This window comes from Peromyscus californicus, unplaced genomic scaffold, assembly GCF_007827085.1.
Source record: "Peromyscus californicus insignis strain IS unplaced genomic scaffold, ASM782708v3 Scaffold_2__1_contigs__length_46816999, whole genome shotgun sequence".
Taxonomy (NCBI): Eukaryota; Metazoa; Chordata; class Mammalia; order Rodentia; family Cricetidae; genus Peromyscus; species Peromyscus californicus.
In genome coordinates this window covers 27,503,101-27,518,953 of record NW_026294540.1, presented here as the reverse complement: position 1 = coordinate 27,518,953, position 15,853 = coordinate 27,503,101, and the positions used below count along the sequence as shown (strand labels likewise).

Genomic DNA, 15,853 nt, shown 5'->3' with positions numbered 1-15,853 from the left:
TTTTCCTCCTCAATATCAAAATTCAAAGATGGAGTGTCGTAGTGCACACCTGTAATCCCAACACTTAAGAAGCTGGGGCAGAAGGATCTTGAATTTGAGGCTAGCCTGTGCTATACAGCAAGACCTTGTCTAAATAAACAGATAAAAACAACAGCAAATGCACAGTTTTAACTGAATGTATTGCTTTTACACCACCGTGAAGCAGAACATTGGGAGGGGGGAAAGTGGAAAGATTGGCTTAAGAAAGTGAACTATCTTAAGTCAGGTACCACCTGAATGATTTCCTCTCCTCATTCTGACCTTCTACCTGGCCTGTGGCATCCGACCATGTCAGTCAGTCCCTCCCTCCACAGCCTCATCTACCACCGTTCACAATGTCTCCTTCTCACACATCATCCTACAGACGCTCGTGTGTGTGTGTGTGTGTGTGTGTGTGTGTGTGTGTGTGTGTGTGTGTGTGTGTGTGTGGAGGGGTCTGTGTAATCCTTTTTTCCACACAGGGGCTCCAGCAGCTCCCACAAGCCTTTAAACTTAACTAAGTAGCTAAGGCTGGCATCAAACCTCTGATCCTCCTGCCTCCACCTCCCGCGTGCTGGGATTACAGCTGTGCCCACCACACTTGACTGAAGATTTTGGATCTCATTCCTCTGATCGTGCCCCCCCCCCCCCCCGCCCCCAACACACACCTGTTGCTCTCAGAAAGCCCTTGCCCCGGGAACCTCCTCAAACCTGTCCCTAGATAGAGCCTTCTCCTGGAAGCCTGCCCTAAACCCTGGAAAGTGTTCTTATCTGGGGCTCACAGCTTCGACTGTGGTCAACGGAGGAGCCTCGCCCACTGGCCGGATCACCCATCTGTCATTCCTTCCCACACATAAACATCCCACCCAATAAACAGGCTCAGAGAACCTGCCCTGGGGCACTGTGCCTTGCTTGCAACACACACACACACACACACACAAACACACACACACTCAAGCTGACAGCTCGAGCCTGGGGCCACCAGGCCTTCCTTTTGGAAGGGGGTCCAGCCGCAGAGCCCGGCGGGCCTGGGAGGGAGCGTCCCAGGGTGGGGTGGGGAGGAAGGCGGGGCCTGAGCCCCGGAGTGGCTGTCCCGGGCCGGGGACGGAAGTTGCAGCCCCGTACTTTCAGTTTTGTTTCCCTCGCAGGCAGGCAGTCGGCTGCCGGCCGTCGCGGGATTTCGGGGCTCCCCGGGCCCTGCTGCCAGAGTCCAAGTTCAGCAGTGGCTGGGTAAGGAGAGATCGGGGGTAAGAGCCGGGACCCAGAAAGACGAGGGGTCTGGGGGGAGGGGAGGGAAGTGAGAAAGCCCGGGAGAGGAGAGGGGAGGGAGGGGAGGGAGAGCAGGGGGGACCGGGAAGGCTCGAGAGGGCGAGGCAGGTGGCAGGCCCTGTGCCTCAACCTCCCGCCCCGTGTGGGGTGTCCCACACTCCCCGAGTACGGACAGCCGCACCCCCACCCCCGAGCTTCCCCTCCCAACCCCGGGGGGAAAAGGGAAGTGCAATCAATCAATCTTATTTACTTCTCTTCTTTTTTTTTTTTTTTTTAAGGCTGGGTCTCGCTCTGTTGCTCAGCCAGAACTCACCACTGTAGCCCTAGGCTGTCCCAAAACTCCTTTTGTAACCAAGGCTAGCCTTGAATTCCTGGCGGTCTTCCTGCCTCAGCCTCCTGAGTGCGAGGATTCTACCAGCTTTCTCTATTAAGTCCCCACCGTGCTGGGGACTCGCAATGCCTCCCCCCACCCCAGAAGTTTCTAGGATGCATTTGGTAGGAGAGGGTAAAATTAGGTGACTCCCGGGGTCAAGGCCAGATCTCCACGACCCCGAGGTCCAGGAGAAGGAAAGGAGATGAATTTTCCCCCCTGAGCCTTTGTCTTGTTGTGGAATTACTTTCAAAAATAGTTGGGGCAGGAAGTAGGACTTCCTACCCTCCCAGGACACTCTCCCAGACAGATGGACAGAAAAGGAAACTAAGGCTGTAGAACCCTGTCCCAACATTGAAAAGCCGGGTGCTTCTGTTCACCCAAACCACTAGTGTCCACTCATAACAGGACCCCACACCAAGATAAACGTGGTGTGTGGTGATGTATTGTGTACCCCAATAAAGCTTGTCTGGGGATCAGAGGACAGAGCTAGCCACTAAATTAGTCAGGCAGTGGTGGCACACACCTTTAATTCCAGGAAGTAAGATGGCAGGGCAGAGGAAGGTATATAAGGCGTGAGGAAACAGGAACTCACTCTCCTTAGACTGAGGATTTTGTAGAGGTAAGAACCAGTGGCTGCTGCTCTGCTTCTCTGATCTTTCAGCTTTCATGCCGATATCTGGCTCTGGGTTTTTTATTATAAGACCTTTTAAGATTCGTGTTATAGTAGTGGTACATGCCTATAATTTCAGCGCTTAGGAGGGTGAGGAAGGGGGAGCGTAGGCTTCACCCCAGAACCTGGGAGTGTGGCTCACTTGTTAGAGTGCTTGCCAGCATGCAAGACGCCCTAAGTTCCATCCCCAGTGCTACATAAAAACTGGTGTGCTGGCACACACCTGTAATCCCAGAGCTCAGGAAGCAGGGGCAGGAAGTTCAGAAGTTCAAGGTCATCCTCGGTTACATAGCAACGTCGTGGCCAGTCTGGGCTACGTGAGACCGGAAGGGCTTGGGCTACCCTTACCTTTGGCCCAAGACCTGGTATGTTAATAATTAGATTATTCCATCTCTGAGGCCTGGGGCCTTCCTGGTCTCATTTTTTCCACAGGATCAGCGCTACCGACAGCTTTTGCATGTTTACATTTGGCTGAGTGTAAAGAGGACGAAGTGGAAGAAAGACCTCCTTCCCCTGGTATCCAGTGTCTCCCAGAAGCCAGAACTTCCCAACCTTCCAGGTGAGTGGGGAGACCAGCCAAGAGTAGGGGAGGGGCCAGGCTGAAGGGGGCGGGGAACCGAGGTGGGGGCGTGGCCAGGGTGCCTCTGACCTCTGCCCCTTGCCTTATAGTATGGTCTCCAAAGTCTCCTCCCCTACTCTGCTGGAGGCTCTGAGCAGCGATTTCCTAGCCTGTAAAATCTGCCTGGAGCAGTTACACATGCCCAAGACACTGCCATGCCTACATACCTATTGCCAGGACTGTCTGGCCCAACTGGACGTCGGTGGCCAGGTCCGCTGCCCCGAGTGTCGGGAGATTGTGCCTATTCCTCCCGAGGGTGTGGCCGCCTTCAAGACCAACTTCTTTGTCAATGGGCTTTTGGACCTCGTCAAGGCCAGGGCTCCCGGAGACATGCATTCGGGGAAGCCCACCTGCGCTCTGTGCCCTCTGGTGGGAGGCAAGAGCTCTGGAGGGCCCGCCACAGCCCGGTGCCTGGACTGCGCGGACGACCTATGCCAGGCCTGTGCCGACGGGCATCGCTGCTCCCGCCAGACCCATAAGCACCGAGTAGTTGACTTGGTGGGTTACAGAGCCGGGTGGTATGACGAAGAGGCCCGCGAGCGCCAGGCATCCCAGTGTCCCCAGCACCCGGGGGAAACCCTCCTCTTCCTATGCCAACCGTGTTCTCAGCTCCTCTGCAAGGACTGCCGTCTGGGGCCGCATCTGGATCACCCCTGCCTGCCCCTGGCGGAGGCAGTGCGCTCCCGGAAGCCGGGCCTCGAGGAGCTACTGGCTGGTGTGGACAGCAATCTGACTGAGCTCGAGGCCACCCGGGTGGCAGAAAAGGAAGCCTTAGCCCAGCTGCGGGAGCAGGCAGCCAGCGTGGGGGCGCAGGTGGAGGAGGCGGCTGAGCGAGTCCTCAAGGCCCTGCTGGCCCAGAAGCAGGAAGTGTTGGGACAGCTCCGGGCCCATGTGGAGGCTGCCGAGGAGGCTACCAGGGAGAGGCTGACCAAGATCGAGGGCCAGGAGCAAGTGGCCAAGGCGGCCGCAGCCTTTGCCCGCCGAGTGCTCAGCCTGGGTCTGGAGGCGGAGATCCTTTCGCTGGAGGGGGCCATCACGCAGCGCCTGCGCCAGCTTCAAGACTGTCCCTGGGCCCCCGGGCCTACCCGCTGTCTGCTGCCCAAGCTGGAGCTCCATCCTGGGCTCCAGGACAAGACCTGCCACCTGCTTCGACTCTCCTTTGAGGAGCCAAAACCGTCCCAGCAGGACAATGCGAAGGGTGGAGCCGGGACCCAAGGAGGAGATGAGGCTCCCAGCCAAGGCGAGGAGAGAGCCAAGACGGGGAAGCAGGGTGGAACCCAGCCCCTGTGCAAGGATGGAGCCTCAACTCCCAAAGAAGGCAAAGCCCAGAGCTCCCAAGAGGATGACGAGGTCCAAATCGAAAGGGGTAACAGATCTAACAAGAAGAAGAAGGGCAAAGGGCGGGGCAAGCCCGTTTCTCGGGAGCCCAGCCCCATCCTGAGGCCAAACCTAGAAGGTTCAAGCCTCCTCCCTCGGCCTGTTTTCTCCTGGAGTTTCCCCACCAGGATGCCCGGAGACAAGCGTTCCCCGCGCATCACCGGGCTCTGTCCCTACGGCCCCCAGGAGATCCTGGTGGCGGATGAGCAGAACAGGGTCTTGAAACGCTTCTCCCTCAATGGCGACTACAAGGGCACAGTGCCGGTGCCCGAGAGCAGTTCCCCATGCAGTGTGGCTGCCCTGCAGAACGCAGTGGCTTTCTCCGCCAATGCCAGGCTCTACCTCGTCAGTCCCGAGGGGGAGGTTCAGTGGCGAAGATCCCTGAGCCTCACCCAGTCCAGCCACGCCGTGGCCGCGATGCCCTGTGGAGACCGGGTCGCCGTCAGCGTGGCAGGCCACGTGGAGGTGTACAAGAAGGATGGCAGCCTGGCCACCCGGTTTATCCCTGGAGGCAAGGCTAGCCGGGGCCAGCGGGCACTGGTGTTCCTGACCACCAGCCCCCAGGGCAATTTTGTAGGGTCCGATTGGCAGCAAAACAGCGTGGTTTTCTGTGATGGGCTAGGCCAGGTGATATGGGAATACAAGGGCCCTGGTTTACATGGCTGCCAGCCAGGTTCTGTGTCCGTGGATAAGAAAGGCTACATATTTCTGACCCTTCGGGAGGTCAACAAGGTGGTCATCCTGGACCCCAAGGGGTCACTTCTTGGTGACTTCCTAACAGCGTATCATGGCCTGGAAAAGCCCCGGGTAACCACCATGGTAGACGGCAAATATCTGGTGGTGTCCCTCAGTAACGGGACTATCCATGTGTTTAGGGTCAGGTTTCCCGACAGTTAAGGGGGCTCAGGGCTGGGATGGGGGGGAAGGGGCAGGCGGGAAGGGAGGGAGGTGACGAAGCCGAGGGCATTTTCCCAGCTGGCAGAATGCTTGCTCCTTCTGTGATTGATGTCTAGGGATAGAAGATTCCAAGAGCGGTAGTGGTGATGTGTCCATAATCTCAGGAGCACACGGCCGGTGCCTGAAGTCAACCAAACCGCTTGCTTTTCAATGATGCCCGCAGCTGCGGCTGCTGCTGTGTAGTTTAGGTGTCTTGAGATTTATAAGTGATTCTTGATTTGTAGTCTTCAAAACCATTCCTGAGATGGGGTCATGACTCTGTAGAGCACTGGCCTAGAACTCACAAATGAGGGTCTGGGGAGCGGGGGTGTGGCTCAATAGTAGAGCGCCTGCCTAGATTCTACCAATGAGGAGTGGGGGCGTGGTTCAGGGCTGGAGCACCTGCCCAGAATCCCCCAGTGAGGGCCTGGGGGCGTGGCTCAGTGGTAGAGGGCTTGTCTAGCCTGCAGGAAGTCCTGAGGTCAATTCCTAGATGTTCCCTCCTCCTTGGGGGGAAAAAGACTGATGGAGTGGATGAAAGAGAGTCTCCTAGAGAGATGACTTGTGTCATTCTCCAAGCAAAGAAAGACCCAGCATATGTCAAGACGTGGTGGAAATGGGGTGAAAACTGGCCATTCTCACAGGGGCACATGGGGTCACAGGATGCCAGAGATCTCAGAATGGCGATAACGTTGCCGTGTTCTGCCAACCACCACCAGGGCGTCGAGACTCCCTTAGTGAAGGACTGGGGTGGGTTTCAAGGTGTCAGAGGTCAGAGAGTGCAGGTACAATCGGAGAGGCTATAGATGTGAGGTTAAAGCCAGATGTGGCAACACAGCACGCCTGTAATCCCAGCACTTGGGAAGCTGAGGCAGGAGGATCACACATGTGAGCTTAAGCCTGTGCTGCCTGCAGAGACTGTGTGTAAAAGGCTGGACTCCTCTCCCAACTCTCAAGCACCAGTCTGTCTCACAGAAGCTCCATCTCTGGTGGCCACATGTTCAGCTGGATCAGTGAGGATGCCCACTGTGAGGGGAGCTTAACCCTCCTAGAGGGTGGCTGAGCGGTGTCAGCATCAACGCTGGTGGGATCCTGTCCAGAGAGGTGTGCATGGGCAGGGCTGTGACTTTGTGATTGTCCTCCAGTGCTCCACCATGTGCACGGACTGCATCATCCTGCCCTTCAGTGCCCACAAGCCAGACATCTCGCGAGTTCTCAGACACCAGCAAGGCCCCCAGAAACCGTGACAATAAGACCCACGTGGTGCCGAGTAAGGCTCACTGGATTGAGATGCAGCAGCTGACGGAATGAGGGGTGCTTGTGGTTGCTGGTGAAGCCCATCGACCTCCCTCCCGAGGTGGTCCAAGTTTACATCAACTGGTGCTGGGCTGATGACCAAGAAGTTCTTTAGGGCAGGAGAGCAGAATCCTTTCAAATATACCAGTCCGCCCTGAACTGCCGCCCTCAGGAAGCCCAGTGACCCAGTGAGTGGCCAGGCTGGCCAAGGTCTGTGCCTGCATCATCCATCCCCTCAAAAAGGAGATGCCCAATGTCTTCAGAAGACAGAGTAAATGTCAGAAGATGGTAAGGGAGCATCAGATCCTTCCTGGTCATTGTCCTGGGCCTTGGGAAAATGCAGGGACTCTAACAGACCCAGGACTTCAGCACATTTCAAGCCTTGGAGTCCTAGAAGCGGGACATTGTGGACGGTGTGCTGGCCAGTGACCTCACCTGGACGGTGGTGAGGGTGGGTCTGGAGGACTCCCTGACCGCTGCCCTGCAGGCTGTGAAGGGTGGCGACCTCGATGGCGCTGTGAACGTGTGGGCATGTCTACAGTGAGCATGAACGATGTTGAGTAGGTGCCTGGCTAGGACAAGACGACCTACGAGATCTGCACACACACCCCAGCCCTTCCCCTGCCATCGCCTGCAAGATCACAGGCACCGACACCAAGAAAGACCGAGAATCCTGGTTTGCCTAACAGCGCTGGCCGAGCACCTCACCCAGGTAAAGTTGGAGGACCGCCAGCGGCCCACCGCCCTGCCCCCACACCTCAGCTCACCTTAGCAGAGGCACAGATGACCCCCAGAGCTGCTGGTGCTCCCCCCATCTCTGCACTGGGGTGGGGGTGGGGGCAGAGATTAAGGGAGGAACAGTGTCACCGCATTTCAAGGTCCATAAAGACTCAGCCATGTTTCCTTAGCCCTCAAATAAGAGAAACACCATATTTCTTTTAAGGCCATTATGGGGCTCAGCGGGGAAATGGTAGTGATGGTTGGATGCAAACAGTGGGATTTTATACTCACAAAAAAACGTGGGATCTTTAATATAGAATGTTAGAGATATATATATAAAAAGAAAACAGCTAAACACAGTTGAGCCAATCAGAAGAGACATTTAAATAGGGTATGAAAGCTCCATAATCTAATACCTTTCTGATGCTTTCTGTATGTTTCCAAGAATCTTATTTATTGCTTTTCCTTAGCTTTCTGAGCAAAATTCGCTTTCAGAAAATTTTCGCCTTTATGTGAATGAAGTAAAGTGACGGGATGGGTGAGGGGGGGAAGCCACTGAAGCCTAAAGGCCAGGATGGGATTGGGGTGCCAAGCAGAATCTGGGGAGTCACCGTAGGGGCACGGGAGGGGGGACCTACGATGGGGAGGGTGTAAAAATCTAGAGAGGGATACAGTTGGAGGTAAACAGTAGCTACCACGGTCCTTTGATCTGTGGTGGCAGCTTCGGAACGGAGATGGTAGAGATGACGTGTGTGGCACGTGGAGAAATGACGCTGAAGAGAAACTTAGGGGATGGCGATGACGCAGGGCGTGTGGGATCCAGGGGGCTTTGGGACAGGTCCGGATGGAAAGTTTAGGGGTAGAGAAAGGATGTCTTTTTCTGGGAGACACATTTCCTGTTTGTAGAAACCAGCACAGGAAATCACCAATGTCCAGATGATCAACTCTGAGCACATATAAATTTTAAACGCTGGACAGGGTGGGGCGAGTCTGTGATCCCAGGACTCAGGAGATGGCAGCAGACTTGTGAGCCGGAGGCCAGCCTAGGCTCCGCAGTAAGACGCTCAGAAACAAGAAGCAGATGAGGCTGTAGTCTCTGTTGGCAGAGTGCCTACCTAGCGTACTCGAAGCTCTGGTTTGATTCCCAGCACTGAATAAAAACAGGTCTAGTACATACCTGTACGCCTAGCAGGAGAATCAGAAGTTCAAGGTTATCCTTGGCTATATAGCAAATTCAGAACCAGCCTAGGCTACACGAGACCTTGGCTCTAAAAACAAACAAACAAGCAAAAAAATCTAAAACAGATCTAAAGATACATGCACAGCAAAGTACAAAGGAAGACATGGAAGCCAGTAGGATCACAAAACAACATGGAGTTTCGATTTGATCAGGAAAAACGGAATCACCAGTGCACCCCTTAAAAAAAGAGACCTGTTTGGACAAAGACAAAATAGTTCACGCACCCAGGACGGGGCGGGGGGGAGGGGGGTATCTACTAGCAAGGACTGGTAAAATGAAAAAGAATTTGCTAAATAAAACCACTGGCATGCGCCAGAGATAAAGTTAAAAATGTGTTCTGAAGAAACACGTAGATTCCTGGCACTGTAAACCGATGCCTCCCGGAGAGACATTTGGCAATATTTGCCACAGGTTTGTTTTTTTTTTAAATGATTGTAAAACTACATTAATCTCAGCCTGCCTAGAATCCACCGGGGGCTGAGAGCTGAAGGGTCCGTCTAGAATCCCCCAGTGAGTGGCGCAGTGGGGGAGTGCTTCCTTGATTCCTGTCCCCTCTCTAGCACGGGGGCGGGGGGGGGGGGTGATATGTTATCCCACTTTGGGGAATACATTCTGGAGAATTAATTCAGGGGCAGAAAAATGTTTGCTGTTATTAACTGGAAACTAACTGCCCCATGGTGGGGTGACGGCTGAGTAGGCTGTGGGTCTGTCGGAAGAATGAATTCATGTGGATAACAACTATGAAAAGTATTTGGAAGAAATAAATGGTATGTGGTGCAGTCATCAGGGGAGAGAAGAGAGGGAGTGGGGGGCTGGGGAGCCGGCTCAGTGGGTAAGAACGCTTGCTATACAGGTGCGAGGACCCGAGTTCGAATCCCCGGCACCCACACAAAAAGCCAGGTACCAGAGCTATAAGGGGGGTGGGGGGGGGAGGGGCAGAGTCAGGGCTTGGTTGCTGCCAGGCTAGCTCCAGGTTCAGTGAACGACCTTGTGTCGAAGTTATAGGTGGAGAGTAACAGGGAAGGACACTTGGTGTCCTCTAGACCTTGTGCCTGCCTGCACACACAAGAAAAGAGGGTGGTTGACTGGAGCGTTCTGACTGCACAATGTCAACAGGTGAGATACGTCTGAATAGCTACCGAGCAGACAATGGATTCCTAATCTGTAAATAGCCAGTGATTTCGGAGGTTACGTCTTTTTGAGTTATTTTGAGCTGGTATTCACATCTGCACATTTCTTTTTCAGTGAGTATTATATGCTTGAGTACTTCAAGAAAATATGCTTCTATAAATACTATTTAAGAATAACTAACCACTGGGCCAGATGTGGTAGTGCGCTCCGGGAACTCTAGCACGTAGGATGAGGGCCGGAGGAGGATTGTTATTTTGAGTTATTGTGGGTGGGCTCCACAGGGGACAGGATGGCTGTGAAGTTCCCAGCGTTCGTTCCGGAAGTCTGGCTGAATTCTCCCGACCCATCCAGACCAAGTGGTGGGGTCACAGAACGGGGTGCGATCCGAGGAGCTGGATGAAGGCCCAGATAGTGTGTGTGTTGCCCCGAGTCTCTTCAGGTAGCGTGATAGCCAACTGTAAGTCTCAATAAACGTCTGTGAAATGAATTAACGTGTAGAGAGGGGGTCAGACTGTTCGGCCACAGCCTTTTAAGCCAAATTGTGTAGAAATCGTGGCTGATGGGAAGTCTCCAGTAGGGGGCACTGTTGCGCCTCCTAAGGCAAGACTTCAAAAACAGAGGATTGTGGTTTTCCAGCTTCTTTTAGGAGAAGGGGGAGTAAGGGACAAGATTCTAGGGGCTCCTGTGCTGTTTTGGGTAGCGGCAGTGCTGCAGAGGCGCACGGGAACCTGGGGGGGGGGGGCGCTAATTCAGTGAGAGGCCTTTAGAAGTGGAGCCAGGCCTGATGTGCAGCAAGTTGGGAGGCTGAGGCAGGAGAATAGGAGATTGAAGTCCTGCCTCTGTAACTTGGCTAGACTATATTTCAGAGTGAGAAATAAAGAGTGCTTAGGGATAGAGAGCCTGCCTAGAATCCCCCAGTGAGGGACTGGGGTGTGGCTCAGTGGTAGAGCGCCTGCCTAGAATCCCCCAGTGAGGGACTGGGGTGTGGCTCAGTGGTAGAGCGCCTGCCTAGAATCCCCCAGTGAGGGGCTGGGGTGTGGCTCAGTGGTAGAGCACCTGCCTAGAATCCCCCAGTGAGGGGCTGGGGTGTGGCTCAGTGGTAGAGCACCTGCCTAGAATCCCCCAGTGAGGGGCTGGGGTGTGACTCAGTGGTAGAGCACCTGCCTAGAATCCCCCAGTGAGGGGCTGGGGGTGTGGCTCAGTGGTGGAGCACCTGCCTAGAATCCCCCAGTAAGGGGCTGGGGGTGTGGCTCAGTGGTAGAGCCCCTGCCTAGAATCCCCCAGTGAGGGGCTGGGGTGTGGCTCAGTGGTAGAGCACCTGCCTAGAATCCCCCAATGAGGGGCTGGGGGTGTGGCTCAGTGGTAGAGCACCTGCCTAGAATCCCCAAGTGAGGGGCTGGGGTGTGGCTCAGTGGTAGAGGTTTAAGTAGTATGCATGTGGTCCTGGATTCAATACCCAGTGCCAGGAAGAGGGAGGTACCTGGTCTGAAAGAGAATCCCACAAATGCTTAAGAGACAGAACCAAGGGCTTCGGGGGACCTTGGAAGATGAAGGGAAGTGTGAACTTAAAGGGGTGAGGATTGGAAGGCACCGCACACTAGAATGTGGAGGGTGAGGGAAGGGGTGGCCTTGAGCATAATTTGGAAGTAGAAATCCACACCTTAACTGACCTGTGATTCCTGGTGGATCCCACCCAGACTCAGAATCATTCTTTGTCTTCAACCAATATCTTAACCACATAGCAACTACTTGATCAATCATTCTCTTCCTGATTGGAACAGTCCAGGTTGTATGTGATTGGGGACAGGCCGATGTTGTTTGGGGAGGGAGGCAAGGCAACAGAGAACATGTCTGTGTTTTTTTATATTCAAATGGCTCTGCTCCTTCATTGGAGTAGGCCTGAATGGGGGGAGTTGCAAACATGTGTTGTGACATACAGGACCAAGAGCTGGGCGTACCTGTAACCCCAATGCTGGGAAGGCTGAAGCGTGGAGATCATGCCAGCCTGAGCTACAGGGTGAGACTTGGTCTCAAAACAAGGGCTGGAGAGATAGCTCAGTGGTTAAGAGTGCTTGCTATTCTCAGAGAGGACCTGGGTTCAATACCCAGCACCCACATCAGGTGACTCACAACAGCCTGTAACTCCAGCTCCAGAACTACCGCCATCTTCTGGCCTCCAAGGACACTGCACTTACGTACACATACAGCCACACACATAGACATAATTAAAAATAAATGTTTAGAAAAATAACATTCTGGCCGGTGGTGGTGCACACCTTTAATTCCAGTACTCTGGAGACAGAGTCAGGCGGATCTCTGTGAGTTCGGGGCCAGCCTGGTCTACAGAGTGAGTTCCAGGACAGCCAGGGCTACACAGAGAAACTCTGTCTCGAAAAACCAAAAAAAAAAAAAAAAAAAAAAAAAAAGAAAAGAAAAGGAAAAATAACATTCCTAAGAAAGTCTGGCTATGGCTACATTGTAAACCTTCTCCTGGGGATAATATTTGTTTTAATTTCCAGAAGTGATACAAACAAGCCACTCACCAAAACACACAAGTGACCACAGGAGCACAAGGGACCAGCAGCCCGGCTGGCTGAGAGTCAGGGCCATCCGCCAAGCCGGCTGGGAGTCGGCTGTTCCCAATGAGGACCGATTACCGTCGCCATTTGGGGAGAGTGAAAAACAAAATGACGAGAGTATCCTATCTTTGTATAGTTTATAGAGAAAATATGGTTCGGGGGGCGGTGGGGCAAGATGACGCCCTCTCACTGTGGACCTGTTCTGTCTGTGAAGTGGTATCACTTCCTCAGTCCCTGTGGGCACAGTTCTGAAGGTACAGACGGTCAAGGGAAGTGTTTAAAAAATTGTTTTTAAGGAAATGGATAACGTTGGTGATCTGAGCTAGCGGCGAGTTTGATTGAGGGGTGCCGGGGTCAAGGTGCCTGGCCATCTCTCTTTGGCTGGGAAGTTGAGGGTGGAAACAGTCTTTTCACTGGGGACTGGAGAAGGGGTGCAGACCTGTGAAATGGGGAGAAAGCTGTCTCACCCTAGCTGGGACTAAGCTGCCAGGGAGAGCACCCTGTTCAGAAGTGGGCTGGACAGACGCTACCAGAATCAGCCCATCTGATTGACCCGGGGACTTAGTTTATCCAAATGCACCGGGGGGAAGAAAGGTTAGATCTTCAGGGACTTCCAGACACCGGGGGTTGGAGGAGCTGAGAACGTTCACTGACGTCCTTCTCTCCCGATGCACCCGGTGAGGTATCTTGGTGACCAAGTAGAGGAGGGTGGGCCTGTGTAGGGAAGAGGACCAGAAGAAGCTGGAACTTCGGGAAGTTGTAGCGGGTTATCTCAGGGGCCAGGAGGGGGTTGCTCGAAGACAGGGCCTGAGGGTCAGCCCTGCCCACTTCTCTCCGATGCCATGGGACCAAGTGCCTATGCTGTGAAGACTCACATTGCCTATGTTGTACCTCCTGTTTCTCAATAAAGTTCTGGAACATTTCTGTGGTAATTACTTCTGTGTGGCTGGCCTCATCTGCTCTCTATGGCTGTGAGAAAGACGCCATAACCAAAAGCAGTTTGGGGAGGAAAGGGTTATTTCAGCTTGTCCCTCATCAGGGGAAGCCGAGGCAGGAACCTGGAGGCAGGAACTGATGCAGAGACCATGGAGGGATGCTGCTGACTGACTTGCTCTCCCTGGCTTGCTCAGTTTGCCATTTTTTTTTTTTTTTTTTTTTTTTTTTTTTTTTTTTGGTTTTTTGAGACAGGGTTTCTCTGTGTAGTTTTGCGCCTTTCCTGGGACTCACTTGGTAGCCCAGGCTGGCCTCGAACTCACAGAGATCCGTCTGGCTCTGCCTCCCGAGTGCTGGGATTAAAGGCGTGCGCCACCACCGCCCGGCCAGTTTGCCCTTTTTTAAACACACATTTTTCTTTTTAATTTCATGTGTGTAGATATTTGTCTTGCATGTAAGTCTGTGTGGCACATGTGTGCAGTGCCCTCAGAGGCCAGAGGTCAGATCCCCTGGGACTGGAGTTAGAGCTGTGGGTGAACTGCCATGTGAGTACTAGGGATCGAACCCAGGTCCTGTGGGAAAGCGGCCAGTGTTCTTAACCACTGAGCCATCCCTCCAGGCCTTCAGCTTGCTGTTTTAATGCAACTCAGGTCTATCTGCCCACAGGTGGTACCACCCATAGCGGGCTGGACCCTCCTCCACCAACATCAATCAAGAAAATGCCCCCCAGGCTTCCCTGCTGGCCAGTCTGAGGGAGACTGCTCCTCGGCTGACAGTCCTTTTCCCTAGGTGACTCTAGTTTGTGTCAAGTTGACAAAAAAAAAAAAAGCTCTCCAGCTATCCAGCACACTGGCTGTGACTAAAATTACCTCACAGGGGCTGACAGTGAGCTCACGAAAGCTCAGTGAGTAAAATGTTTGCCAAACACACAGGAGGAACTGAATGCAGACCCCCTAGCACCCACAAAAACCCTGGCTTAGGGATGTGTGTCTGATCCCGGGTGCTGGGGAGTGAGACGGCAGATCTCTGTGTTCATTGGTTAGCTAGCCTCGCTGCATCAGTGGGCTAGCTGCATCAGTGGCCTCACTGCATCAGTGGCCTCGCTGCATCAGTGGGCTAGCTGCATCAGTGGCCTCACTGCATCAGTGGGCTTCCAGCTAGATGAGAGGCCCTCTCTCAGTTATACAGCGACAAGATAGCTCAGCAGGTGCTTATCACCAAGCCTAATGACCTGCGTTTGATCCCTGGGATCCACGGGGTAGAGGAAAGGATGACTCCTGCAAGTTGTCCTCTGGCTTTCACATGTTCACCATGGCATGTGTGTGCCCTCTACCCCCACTCCCGCACAAATACAAAATAACAAAGTGTGTGTGTGTGTGTGTGTGTGTGTGTGTGATTGCGTGTGTGTTTGAAAGAGCAATTGAGAAAGACACCCAATGCTGATTTCTGGCTTACATGTGTATATGCACCCCACACATACACACAGCTACACAGACACACAAACGCGCACACACACACACACACACACACACACACACACACACACACACGCCGTGACCCTGCAGAGACAAGGGCGGAGCACTGCATATCAGCCCACAGGTTCAGAGGTCTCGGTCTGCCGTGGCAATGGGAGTGTGTGAGGGAGACTCCATGTATCGGAGAAAGCCAGGAAGTAGTGCAGACTGAAGCCAAGGGCAGGTGTTACCTTCCAAAGCCCACCCTCGGTGACATACTCCACCAGTCAGGCCCCACCTCCTAAAGCCCCCCCCCTTCAGAATAGTACCACAAGCCAAGGACACAAGCTTGGAGCTGGAGAGACGCTCAGCAGTTAAAGCCTATACTGCTCTGGCAAAGGACCTGAGTTCAGTTCCCAGCACCCACCTGCTCATAACCTCCATTAACTCTACCTCCAGGGGATCTGACGCCCTCTTTTGGCATCTTTGGGTACTGCATGCAAGTGTACATACCCAAACACACATATACACATAATTGAAAATAAATAAATAAAATCTCAAAACACGAGGCCGTGGGAGACATTTCAGACCCAAACCAAGGCAGATGAGTTCACAGACACGGAGAATGTGCCACACCAGGACCAGAGAAGCAGAGTCAGATTGTCATGGTCGCCTGGTGGTCACTCCCAGGGTGGCCGCACAGATTCCTTGGGGACGTTGCAGAAGCCAGAGCGACCAACACGATGGCCCCCGGTGATCCAGCCTCCTCTCAGCTCAGCTTCTTCTGCAGGACAAATGGAGCCACTGCTGATCTACGCCTTCCTGAAAGTCAGGCACTGAGCCGGTAAGCAGGTAAAGATGTCTGCTGCCAAGCCCGATGACCTGAGCTCCGTCTCTGAAGCCCACAGGGTATCCCTCAGGTTGTCCTCCGATCTCCACACATATGCAGTGGCACGCGCACACACGCACATGCACACGCACACACACACACGCACACACACACACATGCATGCACACCATACTCAATACATAATGTAAATTTTTTTTTAAAGCGAGACATGGTAGCATGCACTTATAATCCTAGCTCTAGATTCTTGGATTCTCTGGAATGGATGTCTGGAGTCTTAGGCCCCATTTCACAACCACAAGGTGAATGGTGCCTGAGGACCGACAGCCCATGGCTCACGCTGGCACACACGTGCTCAGGAACGCCCACACACAAAACAGGAAGACACAGT

At 53.6% G+C, this 15,853-nt stretch overlaps 1 protein-coding gene across 5 annotated transcripts; it reads left to right on the top strand.

Annotated features, from left to right (window-relative positions):
• Nucleotides 1–1,106: 1,106 nt before the first annotated feature.
• Nucleotides 1,107–13,150, top strand: Trim56 (tripartite motif containing 56). 5 transcript variants are annotated; one of them, XR_008221823.1, is made up of 4 exons: nucleotides 1,107–1,248; nucleotides 2,763–2,889; nucleotides 3,000–7,270; nucleotides 12,169–13,150. XR_008221823.1 is itself a non-coding variant. In XM_052754055.1 (3 exons), exon 3 carries the CDS (start codon nucleotides 3,001–3,003, stop codon nucleotides 5,221–5,223), a length of 2,223 nt encoding a protein of 740 aa, XP_052610015.1. In that variant the 5' UTR covers nucleotides 1,107–1,248; nucleotides 2,763–2,889; nucleotide 3,000; the 3' UTR covers nucleotides 5,224–12,052. The 5 variants fall into 5 exon arrangements, 4 of the variants coding, with proteins under 4 accessions (XP_052610015.1, XP_052610018.1, XP_052610017.1 ...); XM_052754055.1 differs by lacking the exon at nucleotides 12,169–13,150 and having other exon boundaries at nucleotides 3,000–12,052; XM_052754058.1 differs by lacking the exon at nucleotides 12,169–13,150 and having other exon boundaries at nucleotides 2,729–2,889; nucleotides 3,000–12,052.
• Nucleotides 13,151–15,853: the final 2,703 nt, after the last annotated feature.

Excerpts from the sequence above, each read along its gene's own strand:
- Trim56 (XM_052754055.1), top strand. The coding sequence starts at position 3,001 with ATGGTCTCCAAAGTCTCCTCCCCTACTCTGCTGGAGGCTCTGAGCAGC.